General features: G+C 60.0%; 1 protein-coding gene across 3 annotated transcripts in view; it reads right to left on the bottom strand.

Annotated features, from left to right (window-relative positions):
* Positions 1–1,748: 1,748 nt before the first annotated feature.
* The window catches only part of OSBP2 (oxysterol binding protein 2), a 138,481-nt gene continuing 113,056 nt past the window's right edge, over positions 1,749–27,173 (bottom strand). For all 3 annotated transcript variants that reach the window (XM_054219224.1, XM_054219225.1, XM_054219226.1), the window contains 11 exons: positions 19,751–19,949; positions 17,229–17,346; positions 16,462–16,528; positions 15,907–16,074; positions 11,696–11,941; positions 8,420–8,540; positions 7,398–7,501; positions 6,905–7,000; positions 6,283–6,467; positions 5,214–5,434; positions 1,749–5,053 (listed from right to left, as the gene is read on the bottom strand). In XM_054219224.1, the coding sequence (XP_054075199.1) occupies positions 4,911–5,053; positions 5,214–5,434; positions 6,283–6,467; positions 6,905–7,000; positions 7,398–7,501; positions 8,420–8,540; positions 11,696–11,941; positions 15,907–16,074; positions 16,462–16,528; positions 17,229–17,346; positions 19,751–19,949 (1,668 nt within the window). In that variant the 3' untranslated portion in view covers positions 1,749–4,910. The remainder of the gene's footprint in view (positions 5,054–5,213; positions 5,435–6,282; positions 6,468–6,904; positions 7,001–7,397; positions 7,502–8,419; positions 8,541–11,695; positions 11,942–15,906; positions 16,075–16,461; positions 16,529–17,228; positions 17,347–19,750; positions 19,950–27,173) is intronic.

Below are 27,173 nucleotides of genomic sequence, written 5' to 3'. Positions count from 1 at the left end.
CCACTGCACCCCCATGCTGTGATCCCCCTTCCCGCGCCCCACACCTGGCTGAGCCGGGCATCAGCGGGATCCAGCCCAGGATCCCAACGTTCCCTCGCCCAGGATCCTGCAAACCCCGGCTGCTTCCTTGAGTCTGGGTCTGCAGAGAGGAGGAAAGAGGCGCTTCTTGCACCCTGGGCTTACAAACCACTCTGCTGTGGAGGGGATGGGACAAGCTGGTTCCCGGCAGCACGGGAGCAAAGGTCCGGGGCTGGGGGAAAGCCGGGCACCCCCACACCCTGGGTGCAGCGCCGAGCACCTGTGCGAGCCTTACTGCGTTCCTGGCCTCTGAAGACAGCCTCCTCCAGCTCCATGCCCGCACCCAGGCCTGCAACACAAGGCAAAGTGAGGGTAACGCGCTCTAGAAGCCCCCGTGAACTCATTAGGCTTCAGAGTGAACGCGCCGAGAATGACACAGCCCAGCCCACCCACCTCCCAGAGCCGCGGAGCCAGGCTGAGGGCCACACCGCAGGGCCGACGGCAGGGGGGGACTCGCTGCAGGGCACGGAGGTTTGCTCTTCATTAAAGCGGAGACGCCGGCAGGTTCGCTGCACCCCGGAGCTGCCGCGTGCCCGGCACCCGCTGCCTGCACCCAGGGCAGGCAGGGACGCTCCTCCCCAGCGCCGGGCAGGCTGCCAGCACGGGCCGAGTGGGGGCCGGGGTCCCCCATCCCACCCCGACCCGGGCTCACCTGGTTGAGTTGGGCTGGGGAAGGCAGGGCAGCGGGCAGGAGTGCGGGCAGGAGCGCAGGCAGGAGCGCAGGCAGTGCTGTGCGTGCATGTCGCCTGGCAACGCTGCAGCGACCGGCCGGTCTCAGCCTGCCCCGGGCTTCCCCCACCCGCCTCCGCAGCCCCTGCTCAGACCCTCCTCCAGCTCCCCTGCGCCTCCTCTCCTGGGCCACCTACTCTTGGCCACCTCCTGCCCCAGACAACATCCCCTGGGCCATCTCCTTCCCACCATCCCCACAGAAACTCCTTACCTGGGCACCTTCCCTTGGGCCACCTCTCCTCTTCCTCCTTCCCTACACCTCCTTCCCTGGGTAACCACCTTCTCCCTTGGCCAGACTCCACTGGGACATCTCTTCCCTGGATGATCTCCTCCCCTGACCCTTCTCCCTCCCTGGGCAACCCCTTCCTCAGTCCTTCTCCTCTAAGCTCTCTCCTAGATAACCCCCTTCCATGGGTACCTCCCCCTGGGCCACCTCTCACGTTTCTGCTCTCCTGGCCCTCCTCCCCTGCGCAATCTAACCTTGGACATCTCCTGCCTTGAACATCTCCTGCCTTGGACAACCTCTGCTGGGCCATTTCCTCTTCTGGCCCTTCTCCCCGCCCCGAGCCACCTTCTCTGGGCCATGTCCTCCCCTGGGCAACGTCCCCCCTAAGCCTTCCCCCTCCCTCAACCACCACCTCCCTGGACCTCTCTGTCGTCTGGGCCACCTCCCATAACCTTCCTCCCCTGGACAGCCTCCTCCTTTGAACAACCTTCCCCGGGCCGTCTCCTCTCCTGGCCCTCCTTCCTCCCTGAGCCACATTCCCTGGACCATCTTCTCCTCTGGGCCACCTCCCGTGGTCCCTTCCCCCTGGCCACCCCACCTGCCACCCACCAGGTGCCCGGGCCCCCACGCATGCCCAGAGCTCACCCACCTTGGGCCTCCTCCAGGACCCCCACCTGCAGCCTTGGGGAGCGAGTGACCATCTCAGCACTGCAGCTTTTAAAACTCCCGAATCCAAGTTTTATTACCGTGTAGGAGAAGAGGGATCACTCACAATATATTGTTCAGAAAGAAATACATTCAACGGCATTTACAGTGGAATGACATTAAAATCCTCTGGGGAGGGAATAGAAAGACCAGGAGATGGTGCTCTGATTAAGTGCTGCTGCTAGATGACCTCTGGAAGATAGAGCAATATTTAAAATTAGCCTAAAAAACGGTGGGTTTCTGTTGGGGGGGGGGGGTGTCTCCTCGCGCTCCCCCCCCGAGCTCCACTAAGCCGTGCGGGGTCTGCGACGGTGATTTCCAGGCAGCCGCAGCGACGGGGGGTACAGCAGAGAGGACCTCTGGGGGTCCCAGAGCCCGGCGGGACCCTCGGTGCCAGCACTTACTGAGCAACATCCGTCTGTCCCGCTCCCCTCCACCGCGGGAAGGCTCGGATCCGGCTGCGGGCGCAGCCTGTGCCGAGGTTTCTCACCTCTCCAGGTTCTCGGGTAACGCTCGCATTGACAAAGCAAACGAGGAAAATAAGGCATTTTGAAGAGCTCAATTTCTAGCCCGTTTTTCAAAACCGATTCAGGCCTCGAGTGGAATAAACACACCCCACACACACCCCCCGGCCCCGGCCCCGGCCCCGGGCAACTTTAGCTGCCGCCACAAAGCGGCATCAAGGTTTAGCGCGGAGCATCCTCCACTCTCCCAGGTGGGTGAAAGCCGGTCTCCAAAGGAGATCTGCACGCCCTGGGGCCGGGACACCCCACAGCTCTCCACGGGCTGCATCCAACAGCCAACAGGGCAGGCTGGATCACTTAAGAGCTGCATCGGCTTTACCGAGCCACGGGCAAACCTTTGGGAAGGGTCTGGGAGGAGCGGACACGTCGGACCGGCCGCTGGAACACCCAGAGAGCCGGGAAACATCTCGGAGCATCCCACTGCCAAACGCGAGGGATACCGAGCGCCGCCTTTCAAATCCCAAATGCATCATTTCTAGAGGGGAATGTCTTTGTAACACCTTCTGGACGCGATCGCATCCAGCTTTGGAGCAAAATGTTGCTTCTCTACGTGGGGAATTACTCCGTCACCATCACCCCTACGCCCTACCTCCGGGCCAAGCCTAAGGAAATCGTACTCGTGCTACAAAAACTCAGACAGACGCTTCTGTCTTCATTATTTTTCATCTATTGTGTACCATAGAAATTTAAGCAAAATAATTTTATATATATATATTTTTATATATATATATATATATATATAAATTAGAAGCAAATAAATAAGATTAAAGGGTACATCGAAATCAGTGGGTGTTGCCACCCCAATAGCCACTCACTACGGTTACGCCGTACAAGGCCTAGATACGCTGTACAGGTAGGTTTGCTGTGGGTAACGGGAATGGAGGGGCTGGAAGAGAAGCCGACCAGGAGGAGACCGACGGTTGAGGAACCTGATTGCATAAGAGTCCCATGTGCAGCCTGGATATTCCAGTTACCATTGCCTCAAAGTTCGTTATTGCTAATTATCTTCCAAGGTGGATGCGACAGTCCCGCTACGGGTGGCCTCCGCGCCCCGGGAGGCTGCAGTCAGTGTGATATGATGAAGACCCGGAGAAGAAGACACCAAAAATGAGATCCGATAGGGGTGTCCAGGTCTCCCGGATACTCTCTGGCCCAGCGGATCCCGTCTTCGGGGTCCTGCCGCCCCCCATCCTCCCCCCGTCGGCGCTGGGGACCGGCGGTTCCTGCCCGCGTGGCCGCTGCCGGAGCAGCGCCGGCTCCTGGTCCTCGCCGATCATGGGCAGGGCTTGCTCCGCTCCTCCCGGCGGCTCCAGGGCCGCAGCAGGGCGATGGCAGGCAGGAGGGGTGAGCGGGGGACGTGGGGTTCCCCGGCGTCGTGCTCAGGCTGCTCCAGTGATGACCCAAAACTGCTCCTGGGAGAGAGCGGCCACGAGGGAGGAGAAGGAAGGGAGCCGGGCGCCGGGTTGCGGGAGCCCTCCAGGCTCAGCCCGCGACCCACCCCGTGCCGGGGGACTGCGGACCAGACCCGTCTGGCTTCACAGGGAAGACGCAGGGACGGGAGAGCCAGGACCAAGGCTGCATCCCAGGGAGGCTCCATCCCAGCGGCACCTCGGCATCGCCTGGCTCGGCGGGGAGACGCCACCTGCCAGGCCCGCACCGAGGCGCCGGCTCCTGGGCTGCAGCCAGACGGAGCGGGAAGGAGCCGGAACGCGGACCCCGGAGCATCCCTGGTCTACAGACCTCTTTGCTCTGTGTCTGCCCGGCGTCCCCCACCTCGGCGAGGCCCTTTCCCCCCTTCAGACGCGGTTGCAGGAAAACCAAACCAAACCTCACTCCAATCACTCTCACAAAGCATCATGTTAAAGACAGTCCTAAGCCTTGACTCGCCACGGCAGACGGCGGGGAATCCGCTCAAACGCTTCTTTTTTTTTAAAAAAAAAAAAAAAAAAAAGGGTTAAAATAACAAAAATCACTGGTTGAAATATCCTAATTGGTGTTACTGGGATGACCGGGCACTGTGAGAACCACCAAGAGCCTCCAGGACCAAGCGCCACAGCCCCTGGCGACAGTTTTCTGAGCAGGACGCGGGGTCGTTCGTGGCCGTCTTTGAAAGAACCTGAACCAGGAGCGGTTTTGTTTTTTTGTTTTTTTTTTTTTTTTTTTTTTAAAAATAATTCCATGAAGTCCACACACCAACGGGGGAAAAAAAAAACCAAAATAACGTCCGAGAGAAGAGCTCACACAAATGCACGGCATCCCCACAATGCGAGCATCTTTGGAAGTCGACGTCTCAGCCGGTAAAGCCAAGGCGTTGAGAGATAATAGGCAGCAACTCCCGACAGCAATAAATACGGCAGGCTAAAAACCAATCAGATTCACGTGTCCTCGTTTCTAATTAGTCGCTGAAAAAGCCATCATTTAAAAAACAAAAAACAAAAAAAAAAAAAAAAAAAAAGATGCTATTTATTAGTGCGTAAAAAAATAGGTTTGGAATCCCTGTTTAGATTTTCTTTTCAAATCTCTGCAGGTATTGACTCCGTGCGTGTATTCGCACTGTCCGCTGCTGGCGGGACGCTGCCAGCGTGTCCTCGCTGTCCCTCTGTCCGTCCCGCTGAGTCAAGGCGCCGGGCCGGCCACCCCGGCACGGCTCAGAAGATGTCGGGGCACGAACTCCAGTCCTGCTTGTCCTTGGCCTCCCAGTAGCCACCCTTATAGACGCAGATCAGCTCCCCCGTCACGGCGTCCACCTTGCGCTCAAACCACAGCGGGATGTAGCCTTCGTAGTCCTTGCCTGTCCGGGGACAAACAGGGCGTAAGGGTGGCTTTTCCCGCCCGAATTGATGCAGGATCATTCCCTCATCCCCCAAACCCAGCGGGATTTCATCGCCGCATCCCCCTCCCGCACCAAGGGCCGGCCGGTCCCTGCCCGCCGGCATCCCGAAGCATCTCACCTTCCTCCAGGGCTTCCACGGCCTCGGCTTCCCTCCTGCGGCGCACGGCTCGCTGCTTCTCCTCCAGCCGCTGCTTCTCCACGTTGGCCTCGTCCCAGCGGCCGCTCTCCATCAGCCGCTGGTCGGGTCTCAGCCGACTGTCCGTGGGGGCCACCCGCTCCTCGGGCTCGTTCAGGGTGAGGGCCAGGTCGGAGAAGAAATACATGTTCTCGGCGTTCTCCCTGCGGCCGGAAAGATCAGGACGGTGGAGGTGGTGCCTACCTCGAGCAGAGCTCCCCAACCCTTTGCGTCCTGACGTCTCAGCCCAGCCCCACTGGTGCTGCTCCTGCTACCCCAAACCAGACGTGCAGAGGTCCTTCGGGGAGCCCTGCCTCCCACCCTCTGAGTGGAGATGCCGATGACAGTGGGCGTCTCAGAGGGGAGCCGACCCCTCCTCTGTTGGCTCCGCGTGGAGAAGCGAAAAGCCAAGCCTACGAACCCCGAGGGCCGCACTGCACCGCCGAGACACCAAACAGCTTCACCCAAGAGCTGCTGGATCCCCAGCGGCAGAACTGGGGGCACCAGGTGGAGGACGCTTTCCACCAGGGACCGTTCCAACAGAGCGTCTCCAAAACAGGGACCGGCCGTTGGTGCTACCAAGGGTGGGAGACTGGTTTGGTGTCTGAGAGCAGCCCCGTCGTGGACCAGTCTCCAGAGAGGGCTGGTCCCTGGAGAGCTAAAGTGGCCGCCGGGACGGGATGGCCAGGGACTCACCAGCAAGGCAAAGCAGCCAACGCATCTCCCTGCCGTGGCCAGCAGCCCGAAAAACCTACCCAGTAACCCCGGCTGCCCGAAACCTTCTTGAAAGAGTCCCCCAAAGCCACGCGCCCCTTGCAGGGACCTGCTCTCCCCTCCTGCTGGGTGCTCACACCCCGGAAAAAGCCACACGGCCACCCAAGTCCTGGTCCCCTTCCCGTGTCCTCGGGGCTGGGCCCAGGAGCCCCCTCCATCCCATGGGGCTGAGGGCAGCATCCTTACTCCCCACCCGGCTGTTGCACCCCCAGCACAGCACCCCGAGGAGGGGACTCACGGGAGGGGGTACTTCTTCCACAGAACCTTTGGAGACAGCGTCTGGTAGACAGTTTTCTGCTTGCCCTCCGTGCTGGTGCTGCCGTGGCTGCTGTGCACTATCTTGGAGCACTCCATCTTCTCGTCCCACGTGCCCGACATGACGTAGTGGGCTTTACCCTCAGCGTCGCTCACCACCCCTGTCACCTGGCAGGAGGAGACGGCTCCGGTGGCGTTTGGAAGCGCCCAGAGGACCAGGAGAGGCGCAGAGGGGGCAGAACACCCTCCTGGTGCCCCAACCGGAGCTGCTGGACCTGGCGCTGCGTGTCCTCAGACATCAGCACAGGGGGAGCGTGGACCCATCCTGACCGTGATGGGTCTCCAGCCCATCCAACCCCTTCCAGGTCTCAGCGCTGCAGCTCCAGCACGCAGAGAGCCAAATCATGGGCTCTGCTCAGACACGGCTGGTCCTCCCCCAGCCCTCCCTGCTGACCCACGTCAAGAGGTGCCAGCACCTTGGCCCCGTGCTGGGGCTTATCCCAGCTGCGGTACTGGGACCCCGTGAGCCCGGCTTAGAGGGAAGAGCCAGGTCTCACCCCCCGCGCGAGGCTGCCAGAAGAACAAGGAGATGGCTGGATACGTACCTTTCGGGGGACGTCCCTGGAGAAGTAGCTGTAGGGGGTAAATTTCAGCTGGCATTTATCTTTTGACTTATGGTTAACAATCTCTATTTCACCAGACTAGATGGAAGACACGGAACCACAGCGAGCGAGAGACGTTGCAAGGAGACAAATCAGGCGTTAGTCGTAGTGCAGGTAGAAATCAACACCAGCTGCAGCATCACTGCTGGCTGCAGCCACCGCACCGGCCGCCCCCGCCAGCCCCACGGCTCGCCGGCAGCGGGGTAAAACCCATCACACCCTGCCCCACGGAGCTGCTGGCCTTGAGAAGGGCCATTAGGAGCTCCAAGAAGCCTCCCCCCCATCCCTGCCAGGGAAGCGGTAGGAGTGTGGTGGGGACACCGGGCAGCGCTGGCATACACCCCAGGAGGGCAGCGCCCTTCTAGCCCCCCCTGCCCTTCCCCGGAGCCAGGCGAGGCCAGGCAGGACCCATCACCTCGGACCCGTAGCCACCGACCTGGTCAATCCAGAGCTTGCCCACGATGATGTTGTGAACGGTGGAGGTGACTTTCCTCCAGACATAGTGATTCCCGCTGGAGTGAAACTCGAGGTGGATGGCGCCTGCGGAGAGAGGGGTGCCCGGAGCTCAGCGAGGGCAGAGGGCCTGGCAGGGCTGCTGGGATGATCCCCTGGAGCACACCACCATCGGGCTCCTCCTCGGAGCCAACCTGGCCCCTCTGCCTGCATCTCCCATCACCAGCCCCCAACCAGGGCAGGGTCGGGATTCATCCCTCCCCTGGCTGCAGCTCTATCACACGGAGAGCCAAAGCATGGGCTCTCTTGGACGTGGCTGGTCCTCCCTGGTGACCCACGTCAAGAGGTGCCAGTGTGGCTCCTTGGCCCCATGCTGGGGCTTATCCCAGCTGCGGTACGGGGACCCCGTGAGCCCAGGTCTCGCTGCACGCTCCGTGTTCTGCAGAGTTGCAACACCGGCAAGGCTCTCTGCCCTCTTCCCACCCCCCCAAAAAAGGCTGATTTTAAAAGCAGGTGAGAAACGTGCTGCCTGGTTGATTCTCAGTGTCACGAGAGCAGCCAGGCACCAGCACAGCTCTGGGACCAGCCCCAGCCGTGCCGCCCAGCCCGGGGACGGGAGGAAGACAAATAAAACCTCGCAAGGAGGCAGCGTATTGCGTCTGGCTGCCAGGGAGAAGGTTAAAACAGGCAGCGACCTAACCTTTAAATATCATTTAAGGAGACATCAATTCATGGGCAAGTGGGATATTTCCAAAGCACACCCGCTACGGTGCTGGCGGCGAGCAAAGCAGTCTCCCTTTGCAGCTGGCATAATCGCCATTTCCAGGGCAGACGAGCTATCACCGGATCGTCTGTGACCAGGAGCACAAATCTGTGCTCCTAACGTTGCTTGGGATGGAATTCACTGAGCCCTGCGTGAGCCCAAGGGACGGGCGCGTTGCTTTAACCTCTTGGGTACTGCGGGAAGGAAAGCAAGCCCCGACCCTCTCAGCACAAGTCACCTACCCAGCGGCATGATGGAGAGGTATTTGCCCCTGAACTTGCTGGCGATGGTGATTTCCTGCCACAACGTCCACCCTCGCTTGGAATAGACGTGATGGGCGGCTGCCGGGGGGTGGTGGCTCACCTAGGGGAGAGGAGAAACAGGCCGTAAGGTCACGGCCATCGGCGTCGGCGAGCCCTGGCGAGCGCCCGCAGCGTGACTCGCGAGGAGAGGCGGCAGCTCCACGCCGGCTCTGGCGCTGAGGATGCTCCTTTGCGCCGACCCGAACCCCCCAGCCTTCTCCTGGGCACTGGGGTGACCTCCCCTGAGGTACCCCGGCAGCAGGCAGAGGTGCACAGAGCTCCTGCCAGGGTCTTTTAAGGCTCGTCAGCAAAGCGTTATCCATAAAATCTTAACGTCAGCAGCTATCGCTGTGTGACGATGCTGTACCATGACCCCAGGACACAGCCCCGCTTCTCCAGGGATCCCGGTTGAGAAACAGGGATGTGGTGACACCCAGCCCAGATCCCCAGTAATCCCAGTGTTATCAGCACCACTCCTACCAGCAGCGGCTCCCACTGCCCTGCCTGGGAACCCTCAGGGGACACAGGTCCCCAAGTCCTCTGAGACACGGGGACCTGCCCAGCCAAGACTCTGGCTTTGACCCTACAGACCCACGGGGCTGGAAAAGCAGATAAGATACCCTCCGTCCCGGGGACGACTGGTAAAAGGACGTTGCTCGTGCTCTCCTGCACTGGGAAAGCCGCTGGAGATCCCAGCCCAAGGGCTCTGCCCTCAGACGGGTCTCACCCGGCCGACCCACGGCGCTCCAGCACGGCACACACGGCCCATCACCGGGAACCAGCAAACCACCGGTGCCGACAGCCGCGCCACCGAGTTCAGAGACGATTTGCACCACTGTAATTACAGCTGAGCGCCCCGAGCTACTGGATTACAAACGTGAGCAGAGCAAAGACCTCTCCGTTAAATCCCACTGTCACCGGCAGGAGAAAATCCTATTTGGATAACTGGATTTCAGGCACGAGATTATCAACGCTCTGCTCGGCGCGGCGGCGGGCTGAGCAGCACTCGCAGCATCCAAGGAAAGTTCAGAGCAGTGGGAACAGCGTCCGTCTGTCCATCCCACGCTGCCCGCGCCAACCGCAGCGCCAGGGCGAGAGGCACCGGCAACGCTGCACCGGTGCAAAGCCCTCTGGCACCGAGCGTGGCCTTTGAGATGGCTCCAGGAGGGAGATGTAGAGGCTTCGCTCACGGACCGAAGACTCCAGAGTGCTGCGACAGAGCCCGTTTGCTTCTTGATTCCATAGAATGATAGAATGGTTTGGGTTGGAAAGAACCCTAAAGCCCACGCAGTGCCACCCCCTGCCCTGGGCAGGGACACCTCCCACCAGCCCAGGTTGCTCCAAGCCCTGTCCAACCTGGCCTTGAACCCCTCCAGGGATGGGGCAGCCACAGCTTCTCTGGGCAACCTGGGCCAGGGGCTCACCACTCTCAAAATGAAGAATTTCTTCCTGAGATCTAGTCTAAATCTGACCTTTCTCAGGGTAAAACCATTCCCTGTGATCCTGTGGCTCCCCTCCCTGATCCAGAGTCCCTCCCCAGCTTTCCCGGAGCCCCTTTAGGGACTGGAAGGGGCTCCAAGGTCTCCCCGGAGCCTTCTCTTCTCCAGGCTGAACCCCCCCAGCTCTCTCAGCCTGTCCTCACAGCAGAGGGGCTCCAGCCCTCCCAGCATCTCCGGGGCCTCCTCCGGCCCCGCTCCAACAGCTCCATGTCCTTCTGCTGTTGGTGCCCCAGCGCTGGAGGCAGCACTGCAGGGGGGTCTCCCAGAGCGGAGCAGAGGGGCAGAATCCCCCCCTCGCCCTGCTGCCCACGCTGCTGGGGATGCAGCCCGGGCTGCGGGGGGTTTCTGGGCTGCCAGCGCACGTTGCCGGGGCATGTGGAGCTTCTCACCCCCCAACACCCCCAAGTCCTCTTGGAGAATATCTACTGAAGAACCTTTCCTTTTGTCATGAGGAAGGGGTCACACTTCCAGGAGACTCCACGCAGCTCGTTCACCGTCACAGACCAGTGCAGCCGAGAGCCACGGGGTGAGGTGGGAGGTGCCGTCCTGCCTCGGGCACCTATTACCATGGAGGGGTGCTGTCTGCACCTCTGTGTCCTGCGAGCAGCTGATGGCAGAGCACGGCTCTTCATCTCGGGTATGAAGAGCCATGGCTCGGGGAAGATGATGACAATGGACAGAGAGAAGCTAAACCACGTCAGGGGGACGAGGGGACGCTGCCTGAGCCTCCTCACTGAGTATTCCCAGCGCGTCCCGGCCGCACGTCCGGCATCTGCTGCGAGCATCCCGTAGCAGAGCATGGCATGCCCACATGAGCAGCAAGACCCACACAACGGCCCCCCCAGAAAGCCCACGGGGCTCGGGGGGACAGTCTGCTGAATGCCTCTGCCGATCTTGGACCTGCGTCGGCCTCCGCAGAGCGACAGAGATTTGCGATTTTGTTTGGTGCTTCCAAACACTGAGAGAGGTGACGGTCGCTCCGCCCCCGAGATGGCACGGCCACCCCCTGGGAGAACACTGAGCCCCCACCAACGTGATGTCCCGCCTGCAAGGGGTGATAAATGGCCCCGTCCCTCCCCAGGAATCCAGGGTGGAGCAGCCAAGTGTGCTAAGTATTAAACAGTCAATTTTCTTCACAGGTCGCAACTCATTAAGCGCTCCAGGTTTTTAATTAAGACCTGCTGTTTTACCGATGCGTGCCAGATGCGCTCTGTGTGGGGCTGTCAGAGGTTCTCAGGTTGCCCCCAGGCTCCAAAATTAAAAATATTCAGTCCATCAAGAAAGAATGGAGACCCTGAGACACCCTCCAGCCCAAAGACACCCTGAAACAGGGAGGAACCACAACCAGAGCTCATGGGCATCACTGACACGGCGATGAGGGAGCTTGGGTGACGAGCTTCTCCCTCCCTGCTCAAGTGTTGAGATGTGACAGCAACCCCAGCCCCGGACAGGCTGCCCGGAGACCCAGCACGGTGATGGGACACCCTTCTCCTCCCCTTCTTCCCCACTTCCCGCTCTGGAATGCTGGCATGGGCACCATGTCCTCCTGCTTCCAAAGAATGGCTTGGGCTGTGCCCGCTTCTGCTTCTTCTGACGACACCAAGAGGAATTTGCTGGCCGTCTCAGCCAGGAGGAAGGCTTGGCGCGAGGAGACGCTGGGTCTCCTTCAGGGAAGGGCTGCTTTGGCCGGACGCGCAGAGCCCCTCCGCAGACTCACCTGCTCGCACAGGGAACGGAAGCCAAACTCCTCCAGCCGGTCGAGCTCATAGGTTTCCCCCAGCAGCGGGTTGAATGGCTTTGCGGTGCGGTGGACAGTCGTCGAGTAGGAAGACACGGAAAAGGCGGCGACGAAGCACATCTGCTCCGTGGAGCTCTCGCACTTGACCGCTTTGTCCAGTAGCTCGTGGTACTCCAGGTCCTCCGTCAGCCTCTGCAGCATGGAGAGCGGCTCGTTGAAGTTCACCTGGAGGGGAACGAGCAAGGGTTAGGAAAGCAGGAGAGGCATCTTTTACGTCTTTTTTATTTTTTTCTAAATATTTTAAAAAACTTTTTTTTTTCCGGAATTGATTCAGGATAAGGCACGGGAGGTTACGCCTCAGAACTCTGCGTGAAGGTTTAGGGGAGAAACACTTCAGTGAGGGGGGGCGGGGGGAAGGTTCATCTGTACATTCCAAAGTAGTTTTTCTCAAAAAGCCGCCTACAACTGCAAAATCATTCTTCCGGAAGCGGCTCACATCACAGCTCTGACGCTTCTCTCTCCGACAGGCTTTTACCTCTCAAAATCGCCTCCGTTCACGCGGCACAACGTAAATTCTCTTCGTTAAACCGCACCGTGATTCCACGAATTTGAACCAGCCCTCCCCCACCCGCACCCAAAACCCCCGTCTTCATTTTGAACCTTCTCAACAAAACCCTTAACCGCAAACACCCGAGCGTTTACTCCGACGATCCGACACCTTGAGAGCCAGACGTCACCTTTGCCGTTTCCCCAGCACCGTGCCCGGCTAACCACCGGCACCCCGCGCCTCCGGCTCCCCGGGCACGGTGCGACGCGTTCCAAGGGGCAGGGATGCAGGATGGAAACTGCTCCCAAGCGAAGCAGCCGCCCCTCGGGGCAGCTCACGCCGCCGGGCTGGATGCGCCGAGGCACGGAAACGTTAAATAAGGCAAGAAACATGCGCTCTGCCGCGCTCCCTGCACCGCACCATGAGAGCACGAAGCTCCCAGCTGAGAAGACGTGGGCCGGGGAGCCGAGCTACCCGGGTATCATCCCAGGTATCACCTTGCTCCGGTGACGGGGCACCGGCGACCCCCAAAACGAGCCTCAGCAGCGAGCCCACCTCCCTCCTGCCTCCCGGCCACGAGGAGCGGCAACGCGGGGCAGGGATGCGCTGCTCCCTCGGCTGCCCTCCATCGCCTCCGGGCAAAGGCGTCCCCACGCCGGGCTGCACTTGCTCAGAAACCCTTGAAAAGGCCCATTTCGGGGTGTCCCTGCTCCCGGGACTGCAGCCCCACGGCCGCAGCGATGCCCCCGGGGTCCCATTTCCAGCCCCAGGTCACCGCTTTGTCCATTAGAAAATCTTGCTGTCTGTTGCCAGGTCTGCAACCAGGCCTGGGAAAAAACCAAACGGTTTATTTTAGCAATGTCTTTCGTTCTGAAACGAATTGGGATTACAATAAAAACCGAAAGGAACACGGAGACAGTTTGTCTCAGGCGGCCTTCTGCCTCAAAACCATGTGAAATTCCCTTCTTACTTCCAGTTCAGAAGAAAGAAACGTATTTTAGAAGGAGCAGATGGTTGAAGGATGGGAGAACCACTGCTAAAAGCCAAGTTACGTATTTCCTACTAAAGCAAACAAACTCCAGACCGTTCCACTTGGGTTTTTAGCAGACGGGATCTTACAGCATCCGAGAGAGAAAGGGATGCAGGGAGGGCAGCATCACATCCGCACAAGAAAGCAAATCTCTGCCGGCTTGAGAGGCGAGCGGCACGAGCACAAAGCGGCAGCTGCCTCCTCTCCTCCGGCACCGACTGGGCAACGGCAAAGCAGGACATTCCCACAGAGGAAGGAAGACGAACCCACCCGAAACGCAAAAATCCCTAAAGGCGTTTTCTTCCTTTTCAACGCTGCACGTTTGTTGGTTCAGCGGAAAAATCAAGGAGCGGTTTTTCAGTCTATCACGTTCCCCGGGAAGGGGACGGGGCCTCAGAAACGCTCTGAATTTGTCAAGAATGGGGTGAAGAGTGTGGAAGGAGAACCCCCCATCACTCGGTGCGCCCAACAGGCGCTTTCTTCTATAATTAACCACGTTTCCCAAGAGCCGTCCCCGAGCCGGCTGCTCCCCTTCCTCCTCCTCCTCCTCCTCCTTCACTCCATTTACCCCCACGTCAGCTTGAAACCCCTCACTCGGCAGCTCCGTCTCGCCTCGCAGAGCTGCCGGCTTCTCGCACGGACTACGGAGAGAGAATTCAAATGGCCGCTGAAAGGAGACGGAATTGCCTCCCGCTGCCTTACCCCGGGCTGCTTGTTCCTGGGGTGAACCTCCCAAAGAACCGCCACGCGCGGCGGAGCTTGTGGGGTGTTCCAAGCGTCTCCCTGCTTCTGTATCCGTAGGGATACCCAGAGACAGGAGCTGACAGCGAGCGGCTCACGCCAGGCCAAGCCCCGTCTTTACAACCCATAGCTCTGCTGGTTTACGGAGACAGCGGTGCTGGGAAACCAGAGCCGCTCGCCCCGGGAGGGGAGGGAGTAATTACATCCCCCGAGCCGGCGTCGGGGGCTGCTGTGCGAGCAGAACATATTGCTCTCAGGTTTGGACTCGGCTTTTGCAGCTCCCGGAATGATGTGATTGATAGGGAAGGTATAAATTTCCTCTCTCCAGGCACCTGCAGCTGCTGGTATTTCACATCCCGAGCTTATTTCTGTACCCATCACGCTTTTATCCGATATTGATGTTGCTGCAGAAATGCTACCGGCCGGCGCTGGGCTATATATCTCAGCTGGAAATAGCACAAAGAAGAGACAGACTCATCTCTCTCACTTGCAGAGCGTCAGGCGCTGCCTTAGAAAGAGATGAAACACCATCAATTCAGCATCCAAGCCCCCGTAACACGCTCTTTCCTCTTTACCCAGCAAAGGATACAGCTCCGGGGCTGCAGTTCGTGCTTTGCTGGGCTACTTCCACTCCAGCCAGTGCCACAATAATCCCCAGGTACCCCCTGCTGTTCTGCAACTCTCCCCAGCTTTCCAGGCCTCATGGGTTTTGGGCAAACGGATTCCTTACGATGGCACCCAGTCCCATCCGTGCCGCCCACTGGGCCGGTGAAGATCCGCCGGAGAACCGGCAGCCTGGGAAGGGCCGGTTTGCTCTGGAAAAAAAAAGGGCTGGAGTTTTGGGAGAGCTTTGGTGTGGGCAGCGTTTCGGCTGGGTAAATGAAGCACAGGGTTATTTATTTGCAAGATTTAAAAAATGCGCCTCCCGCTTGCCCTCTGGGGCAGCCCACGCGAGGTGGGTTCCTCCAGACAGACCCCTGCCAGCAAACCCTCTCCTGGCCACCCGCAGGAAGCCTTCGCCCCAAGGAGCGAACCCAGCAGCACCCAGCCGTGCTGTAAATTGTCCCCACGGCACCTCCTCTGCTAAAAGGACGCTCTTTGCAAGGAAAATAAAGGTACTCCGGGTCTCCGGGGTGAAATACGGCCCTGCCGTGCTGTGGGTGGCAGGTGCAGCATCGTGTCCCCAAGGTGCACACTGGGGAAAGGGCCATCAGCAACAAGGGCTCTTCTTCTAGCCCCTGGGTGAAACGCTTGAATCCTCAGGGATTCCGGGTGTCCTGGTTCCCTCCTTGCCTCTGCATCGGCTGGATTTGCAGAGGACACTCAGGCAATGTCCCCTCCGCCGCAGCTCGCCCTGCTGCCAGGGGCGCGGGCACTCCAGGGCTCCCCAGAGCCAGCGCAGGAGAAGGGATCGGTCCCGAAGAAGGAGCCAACCTGATTCAAACAGGCCCTACGGTAACAGCCACGTCAAAGCCATTTGCCACAAAGCAATTAGCACTGAAGCTCCGTGCCGCTGCGGAAAGCCTCCTCCTACCAGGCTGGGGCAGCGTTCCGGCTGCGCTGGCTCCATGGCAGCAGGAGGGGGATTTCACGGGGCAAATAATTGCAGGGGAAAAACATAGGGCTTAGAGTCAGCAGAGCTGAGCAGCGAGGACACATCGGAGCTGCGGAGAAGAGTGAGATGGCTTCAGAGGGGGGCTGGCAGCTGGTGACACGCTCCTGTCCCCCGCTCAGGGCTGCTGTGCTACCACAGGACCACCTGGAGCCTCAACCCAAATCCTTTGCACAGCCAAGAGCTGTGCCCAACCTAAAGCCTTGGCGTCACGGCAGCACCCTCCGGCAGCCCTCGGCACCTGGGACGCGCTCACTTACGGGCATGGGGATCTTGGAGAGCTCTTTGCCGATGCAGTTCTTCATGATGCTCCAGAGGTTAAGGCTGTAGTTGGGTTTGTCGGGGATGCGAGTCCGTCTCCTTTTCTTCGGCAGGAGATCTTTGCAAGTGGACTCATTGTAGCTGCTCTGATTGGAGCTTTCAAAGACCTGCGGAAGCAACAGAAGAAACGCGGGTGTAAGCCAGACGCGTCCGGCACGACCCAACCAGACCCAGCAGCTCCCAGGAGAAGAAACCACCGCTCAGGAGACATGATGCGCTGGGGAGCAGCACTAGAAGTCTGTTCTCCAGGCCATGGGGCAAATAACAGTGCAATTGCCCCCCAACACTGTCCTGCTTCCCTCAGGAGGGTGGTTGGGGGGCTGCTGTATAACCGCTGACATCTTTCCCCCCACAGAAACCAACTCTGCTCCATCCTGGAGGCGCGGGAGGGACTAGATGGCACGTCCCTCCAAGAGCCTCCTCCTCTCCTGCTCCTCTCCCCTGGTTTCATCCCGCCGGGACCGTGTCCCTCCCACTCTGCCCGGCCAACTCACGCTGTCCTCCAGGTTCCAGTCCTCGGGGTGGCCCTCGCTGGCCCCACTCAGGTTGCTGCCCGAACGCCTGCAGGGAAGAAAGTACCGGCTGGTAAACACAAGGAAGAGCAGAGAAGGGGAGAGAAGAACCCAGGCTGGTGCAGCACAGCCACCACCGCATGGGACATCTCCCTGCACCAGCCCAGGCTGCTGCCAGGATGGCACCAGGGTGACGGAGGCCACACGTGGGCGTTGGCAGGGGACGCTCAGCGCGGGGTGTCCCGGCCTGGGCACCCAGAGCCTCTGCATTGCCAGCGAGCCCGGCAGTGTGACCGTGGTTCAGATCACGGGTGCCTCCAGCCCAGGGAGGTGCCCAGGGAGGTGTAAGAGCAGGTCAAGGCAGCCGAAGGCAAGGTACTCCCTGCTTCTGCCCAGTGCTCCAAGGGATCTCCCTCCAAGTCCCTGCTCCCCTCGAGCCCACAGCACCTCTGGGACAGAGGACTCAGCTTTACCGCAGCACAGGCTTGACGTCTGCCCTTCCTCGCCTGCTTCGCTAGAGCTGGGGCCATCCTCAGCCTCGCTGGCTGCAGGGATGCAGGAGCAGCCGGGGCGGAGGCAGCCTGTTTGCCGGCGGGACGCGTGTGCAGCAACCCCACAGCACAGGATGCTGCCCTCAAGCCCCAGCACAACACCGGGGAAACGGTCTCTCCCCTGCTCCTCCCGCACCCACGGCGGGTTCTCGCCAGGCTGCACCGTGCAACGCGTGGCCCTGGGGCGGGGGCTCGTACCTGTGGTGCTTGGGGTCTGCGGTTACAGTGATAAAGGCTGGTGCATCCTCCATGGCATCAAAATATTCCGTCTCTTCATCTTCATCACTGGCCTCCCCTTTGGCGGACGGCACACTCCCTGTCGGGGCAAAGGGTTTGAGGTGCTCAGGTGCTGCCTGTCCCCTTTCAAACCCCACCAGCCTGTCCCCAGAGCCCACCCTCCTCCCCCCGTGTCCCCTCTAACGCTGGCTCCCTTTACAGCTGTCCCCCTCCTCTCTAACCCACTCCACGACGAGAGGATGCCGTACAGATTTCCAGATTCCGAAAAAACAGAAGGTGCCCTGGCAACGCGCGTCTTGCTCCTGCTCCCCAGTCTGGGCACGCGAGGCTTCCCTGCCGTGCTGGGGAGCCCCTCCAAAAACGCCACCAGGCTGCCTGAGCCAGACACACGCGCGTGACTCGCACGCCCAACCGCCTCTAACGCGGCTGCCACTCCAGCACCACCCCGTCTGCCGGGAAATCCGGTCTGGATTAAAGCAGAAAAAAACATACCACATGTTTCAGGTGATGCTCGGAGACATTTCCCGGCTTTGGAGTTTTCCGGCCCTGCACTTACAATCATTTCTCTTCCCCGCTGCAGTGGGAGAGATCGCTACGAAGCCGGGAGTGGACATTAACTGCGGTGATTTTTGAGATGTGGTGTGACTCCCCTGCTCCTGCCCTTGCTGCGCTGCTCCCCGAGCGCAGCCTCGCCGCGGCCGTCACCGCTCTGCCACGGAACCCCCGCTCCAGCAGCCCGCAGGGCACACGGCAGGGCTGACCACCTCCCTCGGGATGAACCGCTGCTCCGGCAAGGGGGACACCGGGGGTGTCCGGCACATGGAGGGACCAGGACGGCCGCCCCGGCTCCAGCCAGCTCACCGCAGCCCATCTGGTTCAGCGGCTCGCTCGGCTTCTGGCAGGGCTCGGCAACCTCCTTCCCCGCACCATGGCCGCGCTCCTCCGCAGGAGCAGCATCACCCCTTGCGATGGGGTCGGGCCAGATTTGTGCCTGTCCCTGCACCTCCCCGCCCTCCCCAGTCGCGCCACGGAATCACTGAGGTTGGAAAAGAACTTTCAGATCATCGAGTCCAACCATCAACCCACCGCTAACCCGTGTCCCTCAGCACCGCGTCTGCCTGGCTTTTAAATACCCCCAGGGATGGCGACTCCACCACTGCCCTGGGCAGCCTGTTCCAGTGCTTGACAACCCTTTTGGGGAAGAAATTGCTCCTAATTTCCATCCTAAACCTCCCCCCGCACAACGTGAGGCCGTTTCCTCGAGGCCACGCAAGAACAAGGGCAGTGCCTGGCGCTGTCATCACCCCCCACAACAGCCGCCATTCTCTCCCTGGAGCCTATATATCATTTAAAAATAAGACAAGAGACTATTTGCAGTTTTTGGCTACCAGGCTGTAACTAATGCCTCCCGCAGGGAAGGAGATTTGGCATGAGTATGCAAAGCTGTTAAGATTTTATTGCCCAGTAACTTGCGAACAGCAAATGAGCCCTGGCCGTGCCACCAACCCCATGCGCAGCCACGACCTCGGCAGTGCCAGGGGACCCCGGGCTTCCTCCGAGCACCCTGGCTGCCCTCCAGCAGCCAGAGACATGCCCGCCGGTGAGCGCTACAGCTACCAAAACAGCCTGGAATAGCGTGAGGGAGCTGGGGACACAGCCCCCTCCTGCATCCGTACCTTGGGGATGTCCAAGTCCCCAAGCGAGGAGCAGCAGGACAATTAGGGACAGTTATGGTGTAACGAGAGCCATTAGAAATAAACCATGGGTATACGGGGCATTGCCTTGTGCATCCTTCCCGTCCCTGCCGACTCGCTGGGAGCAGCCCAGCAGAAAGCCCCCGTCCATCCTGGGGCTTCCCGCTGTTGCCAAAGCACATCCCTGAAATGTTATTAGTAACTGGCGTTGAAAGGCCCTACGCGTATTCGCACGAATAACGAGGATTCTATCCTTGAATTTATGACGCATTGAGCTAACGAAAGGGACTCCTCATCAAGGCAGGCGAGTATCGTGTCGTTTCTGAGGAAGCACATCGAGCGCAAGGACCGGGAGGATGGTACCGATCTACACGTCTTGGGAAGCTGAGCCAACTTGGCAGGAAAGTGAAAATCCGTAGTGTCCTCAGCTGAACTACCTTCATCGTAACAGTAAAAATCACGAAGGTCAAGAAGACCCTTGCCCAGGTGAAGACCCTTCCCTGGAGCACGCATGGGAGCTGTAACTCGGCAGTTGTCATCGTATGCAAATTAGTAGCCAATCGAATATAGGCAGGAGGTACTAATAATAGAACGATGTTGTAAAATGGGTATCAAAGTCACGCGGAGAGTTCTGATGGGTGTGCACACTAGGAGGAACGATCCCCCCCTGCACCCATCTAAAACCCAAAACCAGTCTCAGAGGGTCTCCCTTTAAGCGGGTTTTACGGTCACGCCGCGGGGCTCTGCCCCCTGCGGGCACCCAACCCCAGCCCCGGCCGCCGCACTCACCCTTGGCGGTGCTGGTGACGCCGGTGTTGCTGGAGGACAGGCCGGGGGCCCCGCGGCAGGCTCGCTCCAAGCTGTTGTGCTGCTTGGCTAACTGCTCGATGGTCTCCTCCAGCCGGATCCTCTGCTCCCGCTCATACTGCAGCGCCCGCTGCCATTTTCGGCTGTGAGTTTCGGCTAAGTCCAGGAAATCGCGGCAAGCCTGGAGGGGAGGAAGGGACACGTCAGCACCCGGCATGGCCCTCGCAGCTCGGCAGCTCGTCACGGAGCCAGCGCCAGCACATGGTGACTCCAGAGGTGAGTCCCCACCGCTCCCCCTCCTCCTCCTCTCCCAGCACCCTGGTTTGACAGAATGCAACCCCAGAGCTTTGCACCATCCCCTGCATCCACGGGGCTAAAACCGGTTCAATTCTGACTGTCCAAACCCAGATCATCTTGAGACATTGCTACAACACAGACAACCACTCTAAGTCCACGAAGCCTTCGTGACATCCCACCTCCCAGAGCAGCCCCGATGGTCATACCCCAGCCCCGCAGCCTGGCCCTGTCCCCAGCCCCATCGCCGGTCCCCGGGGACCCAGGGCTGGGCTCGCACAAACCTCAGCCAAGCCCAGCCCTTCGTGGGTGCCCCGAGATCCCCAGCAGCCACCTCCATCCCCAGTCCTGCAGACATGGAGAAGACGGACAGGACGACGGTCCCCAGGGTGACAGCCACAGACAGGAGAGGATGCCGAAGGCCAGGAGATGGCGAGCCCTTTGCTCCAAGGAGGCAGAGAGGGAGGATGCCCAGCTCGTCCCCAGAGCCGCCCAGCCCAGCGGGCAGCAGAGAGCCTGGCCTGGCCCCCATAACATGTTCACCATGGCCAAAAGCCGTCTCCTCTCCACGATGGGCCCTCGGCACCCACCAGCCATGGGGGCCCAACCAGCCACGCGGGGGGCACAAGGGCGGGAGGGCTCACGGGATGCACCGAGTGATGCCTTGCAGGATGCTCAGCGTCCCTGTCCCGTGCCAGCAGGGACACCCTGACCCAGGCTGACAGGAGAACCCCTCGGTGCCATTAACCGCCACGGCCGCGATGGCACGCATCACCCGTCCCCGGTGCGCGCCAAACGCCCTGCCGGAGATTTCCAGGCGCGGGACGTCCATTCGGGGACGGGACCCTGGCAGCCCCCGCGAGCTGCCTTTCTATTGCCTGAGGAGAGCGAGCCAGCCCTCACTGCTCTAGCTGTAGGTTATTTTTTTTTTATATTAAACACCGAGTTACATTAAACACCGCTCGGCTTTGCTGCTTCCTTGGCAATCGACCCCAGGCGAAGCCGAGCACAGAGGCAGGGCTGCTCCTCCTCCTCCTTCCCTCCCCTAAACCTCGGCGAGCTGGGACGCACTGAACAGCTTCTTAGGCTTAAAAGTAGGAAAATGTGATGTTTGTGGCAATTTTACAGGAGTTTGGAGGCAGGCTGGCAACTTGCAGGCAAATGAAGTCATCACCACACCAAGGGAAGTCCTCTTTACATAAACGCTGGCCTGAAAAAACTCAAAACTATTCAAAAAGGATTGAAATCACAGAGTTTTGAATGTCCAACAGACTTCTAACCATCCCCAGGCCTCGGTTATTTCCTATGTTTCCATCTACTTGGATTTCACGTGTGATTTATTCAGCTCTCGGCAGGTTACTCTAAATTTTGGCTGCAGGTGGCACCGGAATATCGAGGTATCTCCTGCTCAAGGAACAGGTTCAGGGCTTCAGCTTCCATGACCTGGCCTGATTTTACCAAGATTTGTCCAAGAAAAGCTCCGATACGTCAATTCCTCATCAAACCTCTCCTTTGGACAGGAGCAGGATTTGAGTCTCTCATCCAGGGGAAGCTCTTCCTTTCGTAATATCAGAAACAAATCACCAGGAAAGCGACACAAAGCAGCAGGTTTTCGTATTTCAGGTGAAGAAGCATGAGGAGAGGGAACGAATATCCCGTGATAAGAAAGGAAAACGCAGGGGGTGGGCACGTGTGCCTTCGGTGACCTCCTGAACACTGCCATGTCCCCGGGGCACGGAGCCCCCGGTCGCAGGAAGAGGCAGGAACCAAACTTGGATCAGACAAACGAAGGACAAACGCAACGAATTTGGGCCTGTCCTTTGGGAAAAAAAATAACTATCGGTGTAACCCACCGTATTTTAAAAGCTCTTTTGCTGTTACTCACCTCTGCTCCCTCCTGCTTCCCAGTGCACGGAAGGACCCGGCCCTGCCTTTGTGTCATCTCCATCCCCGCTTGCTCCCACCCCGCAGGGCTCGGCCCACGCGCCGCTTCCTGCAGGGTCCGTCCCCGCATCAAACTGGGACTGAATTTGAACCCGCAGACCCGGGGTGAGCTCGAACCCCCAGGCCGCGCTCCTGCAAACCCGCTGGTTTTTTCCAGCGCGACAGGTACACGCAAGTGTCCCAGGGGCGAGCCCCGACGTGCATCCGTCTTCAGCCATCGTTAAGGCTCTCTAACGAGACGCAACCACGTGCAGTTTTGCCAGGCAGAATTAATTCAGCTGAAAAGTGTCTGCAAGCTGCGAACGCGGGTTTGTCCTACGGCGTCAGCTTCTCAGCCTCTCCATTCCCCGTTGTGGCCATCAGCGACCCCAGGAGGCACCTCGGCGGTGCTGGCACGGCGACGGAGACACCCACCTGCCCGGGAAATATCCGCCGGGAGCACCACGCTGAGTGGAATTCAGGCTGTACCGTCAACTACGAGAGCGGCAAAACCCTCTGCGCATCCTCAGCACCGCAACGGGCAGCGTGGCTCCCGCGCGCGGCGAGACACCCCCCCCGCCTCGGAGCAACGTGGCAGGTCCCCCCGCTTTCCCCTTTCTCTGACTGCGGGCAGGGAGGTGTCGGGGTCCTGTCCCCCTAAATTCCGAGCCGTGCTCCCCATCCCACCCCAGCCCCCCCAGCCTGACGGGGACCACCCGGCTCCTCCTGACAGGAGCCACCGACGCCATGGGAGCCGCGGGTGGGCAGGGGGAGACACGAGGCCGCACCGCGGCTTGTCGGGGCGCTTCACGCTGCATCCTCACCTCCTCCTCTGGAAACAACTCGGCTCCTCTCCCCACCCCGAACTGTCCCATCGGAGCCACCCACGGCCACAAAGCCCAGGGGCTGACCCTGCCCTGATGCCTTCGTACCTTCAAGCTGAAGCTTCCCGCCCGTTAAAACTAACCCCTGCCCCAAGCTGGCGCACTGGCTTCTTTTATTACGCTGATGCTTTGCGATAAGAGGATGAAACCACAAGGGCGAGTAATGAGAGAGCGGCCATGACCTTCTCAGCCCGGCAAAGCTCATTATCCGCTCCGAAGGTCCCTCTCCGCAGGCAGTGGGCACAGAAATACCCGTTTCGGCACAGCTCACTGGCACCAAGGCTGGAAACTGCCGGCTCAGGGTGTTGAGCGCTTTAAAACGATGCCCTAGGAGATGACCTGTAATTACTCTGTTACAATTAAACACAGTTTGCAAGGAATAATGGTAAATTAGGGGAAAAGGAGGTAATTAGAGAGGAGCCATGGAAGGCAGCCCTCCGGTGTGTCACCAGGGAGCTAGGAGCCGCGGGATGCAGAGGAGAAATTGCTCCATCAGTCAACAGAAATCAACGTCCTATATAAAAATCAGAGCAGATAAAACCTCAGGCCGTCCCGTCCCAGGGCTGCCGAGCTTCGCCGAGGATCCACATCGTATCCCAAAGGGATGTCTGCACAAGGAGCTTCATTTACAGCCATATAAAAAATAAAAATCCATGTGATGGAGAGTCGGCTGTCGGTATCACACCTTCTCCAGAGCGTGGGCAGGTTTTGGGAAGACGACCGGGATGGTCCTGGCACGGCCCCAGACCCCACCGGAGACAGCGGTACCTCCACGCAGCCGGTTGGGATGATGCTTGTTCCTGGCAGCATCCCACAACTTGCATCCATGTGGATTTAGGGGCCGCCGGGGGTACGCACAGGGTTTATTCCCTGTTTTTGAAAGACCGTCAGGGCACGTTTCTGCAGCCCCTGCCTCTGTAATTCCGACGCTGGCACGAGCGCCCTGCCCGTGCTCTGATCCAAACCACCGCACCCACAAAGCACCCGGATCAACCTGGGCAAGCGTCACCTTCGCTCGCTGGAAGAGGAGCGATGCCGAGGGTGGTAACAGGAGAAGGTCCTGCAAGAAATGCCCCCCTGCCAAGCCCAGCTCCCCAGCTGCCAGCAGCAGCCAAGCAAATTAAAGTTATTAATTTGGTTTTGTATCTTCTACAGCCGGGCAGCGCGGAGTTTCACGGGGACGCTCGCCGGCGGGGAGAGTAGCACCGACCAGGGCTCGGGGTGTATTTTTCCGCTGCTGCCTCTATCGACAGAGCTCATTCCTCAGCCAAAACGTGCCCCAGCCCCGCAATGTGGAGCCGGGGCAGCACCAGCCCACGAGCCCCCCGGGGCTGCAGGGAGCCGGGGCCGAGTAGCTCGGACACGGGCATCTCCCCCGGGGAGGTCGATATGGACGGAAAATGAACCCCAGCCCTTATCTCGGGCTCAGCTGTCTGGTTTTCCTCCATCGCATGGTCCATGAGGAGCCAGGTCTCAGCCCGCGACGTCTCAGCCCTGTCTCGGCCCCATCCTGGCTCACCGCCGGTGGCTCAAACATCCCCCCCTGGCCCTGGCCAAGGCTGGTTTTGGCCGTCCCCACCGTCGCCGATGACAAACGAGCCACTGCGTTACGGTGTTGGCTTGCACGGCCCCAGCTCCAGCGAGGAGCCGCGCTGACCTTTCCCCCAGACTAAGGAACGCCGAACACGGCCGCAATCCCGCATCCTCCAAGGCTGTCAGCAGCAGTAATAAAATGCCACTGGCTGCTGCCTTCCACCGAAGGACATGACTCAACTTCCTTCTGGTTACGGCTGCAAAAGCCCGGAGAGCTGCTCCTTCCCCTCGGCCAGACCTTCCTCTTCCAGCCAAACCCCTCGTGACACGCTGTCCCCGTCCCCCCAAAGACACAGGATGGAGCCCCCGGACGCACTGGAGCCAGCACTGGGGGGGACACACACACCGGTGTGGTCAGCCCGGCGCTCCCAGGGGAAACAAATCCAGAAGGAAACCGTCCACGAGGCTCCTTGGGGACCAATCTGCCAGGCTGGGATGGCTTCGCCACCGCTCTCAGATGCTTTCTGCAGCTGGCTGAGCAGCGCCAGCTCCAGGGCCGTCTGCTGCCGAGCAAGGAAACGTGTCCGGGAAAATGGTCCTGGAGGAGAGGGGAGTGAAGGCAAGTGGGAGTCGGGGTGGGAAGGGGGATGTCCTGCCCGGTGTGGGTTTGGGGGATGGCGCTGAGACCCTGAGCGCATCTAGCTGCACGTGGAAGGGAGGAAAGAAGAGCGATGCTCACCGAGCCCGGCAGCCGTGGCAGGAGGCAGCATGACGGTGGGACGCTCTCTGCACCCAGAGCCGCAGCAGAACCTGGGACCGGTGGCAGGAGAAACCCCAAAGCTGCTGCTTCAAAGCCCAGATCCTCCCCCCAGCAATCCCAGTGCCATCCCCGGCGGCACCGCCCTGCTCCCAGCAGCACAAGAGGCACGCGAAACACCCGCCCGCCCTGGGACCTTCCGAAATTAAAACCGTTTTAGATATGACGACAAAACCCACAGTATAGGCATAAACACGCGTCAACGGAGCTTCTCCACCAGCTCAGCTCTCCCAAGGACGTAAGCCACGAAAAATGCTCTTCTGGCCACCTCTCTGCAGGGATGCTGACGCGGCAACGCCAGGCACCTGCGGGCAGTTCAGCGCGGCGCGGGGAACGCTGCCCAGACCACGGCAAGGAAGCAGGAGACCGGGAATGAAGTCCCCCAGCGCCACCCTTACGACGATGTGTCAAGTACGACAAAGGAAAGCTTGCGAACAAAGCAGAAGGCAGCCACCAACAAAGACGAAGTCTTGGATTAAAAAGCTTTCCGATGAAAGTTCCTAATCCTTTAATGAATTGAAGAGGCCACTTGATTTCAAATAGTTTTTGGTTTTCCTTTCACTCTGAAACAGTTACCTGTTCTTTTACGTTTTACGTGACTGCTCAGCACAGCGTACGCTCGCCGAGAACTCCAATTTCTTTTTGTTTCCGGCAATAACAGCTTTGGAGAATCCAGTCACAACTGGGAATCCAGAAAGCCAGCCCCAAGGCTGTTAGAGGAGCGGGCTGCGGTCCCTGGGACGGGGCTTTTGCCGGCGCGGCGCCCGGCACCCCCGTTCCTCACCGCTCCTCTGCCAAGGGGTGAAACAAGTCACCCACTGCTGTGCAGTCACAGCGCCCAGTTTGCACCAGCTGGCGGGTGGCTGGGGGTGCTGGGGTGCTCTGCAAAGCTCCCATGGAAGCGGCGGGGGCTGGCAGACGCCCGTGCACAGCCCAGGGCAGGATTTAACCCTCGGGCTCTTCAGTGCCAGCTGCCATGCACCGTGTCAGCTCAGCACCACGGGCATCCCGGCAAGGGAGAGCGAGCGGCTGCAAAGAGGGAACTCCCCACCGTCCTCCGACTGGTTTTCTTAGATGTTTGCAAGCGAAGATTGGCAAATCCACTCTCTCGGAGCGGCACGGGAGGCTCAGGCGCTGCTGAGGCCTGATGGCCAACAGCCCCTGGGGCCGCTCCGGCGCAGGGTGGGAGCAAAACGGGGAGCAGCTTCCCGTCTCTGCACGGCTCGCCCTCAATCTCAGCCGCTGCGACTGCAAAAGCTCTTTGAAACGCAGCCGCTGGGAAGTCCTGACACAGCACTGGCACCACAGGGGTCCGTCCTCAGCAATGGGGACCCCATGGAGGCACCAAGAGCTGGGAGACTCCCAGGGGACCCCAACCCCAAGGGTTTGTCTCTTCCCGGAGCAGACAGAAGAGGCAGAGGTGCAGCTCAACGCGTCTCTTCCTCGCAGGAGACGAGGGGTGGGAGATGCTCTCCCTGCCGTCACCGCCCCAACCACACCAGCGGTGCCCCGGGACCCCCGTCCGTGCTCCAGCCAAGAGCGATGCTGCAGCCCCTCGACCCACTGGGGCAGCCAAGGCTGCAGCAGCAGACGGCGTGACAAGGTCCCAGGACAAGCTCTGACCCAGGGGAGGAGATAAATCCCTTTGTGCCCCAGCTCCGCTGAGTCCTGACCTTGTAAAGGTTTGGCTCACTGCGCTGCACCACGCCGGGATGAATCCCGGCTCCGCTCCCCTCCTGTGGCACGACCCTGCTCAGCCGGCGCTTGGGATTTGGGCCGAAAGCCCCCCCACGCTGCTCACGGGCTGTGCTCTCCCTTGTCATCTCCTTGCCTTCCCCCGTTCTGGGAGAAGCCAGGGGCTGAAGGGCTGGGGAGCCGACCGCATCCCCCCCAGCTCCCACCTTACCTCAAACAGGGGCTGGGAGCTCCCGGGCAGAACCTGGACCTTCTGCTT

Source organism: Rissa tridactyla, chromosome 13 (assembly GCF_028500815.1).
Source record: "Rissa tridactyla isolate bRisTri1 chromosome 13, bRisTri1.patW.cur.20221130, whole genome shotgun sequence".
Taxonomy (NCBI): Eukaryota; Metazoa; Chordata; class Aves; order Charadriiformes; family Laridae; genus Rissa; species Rissa tridactyla.
Note: the sequence above shows the minus strand (reverse complement) of the source record. Positions and strands in the feature narration are given on the sequence as shown.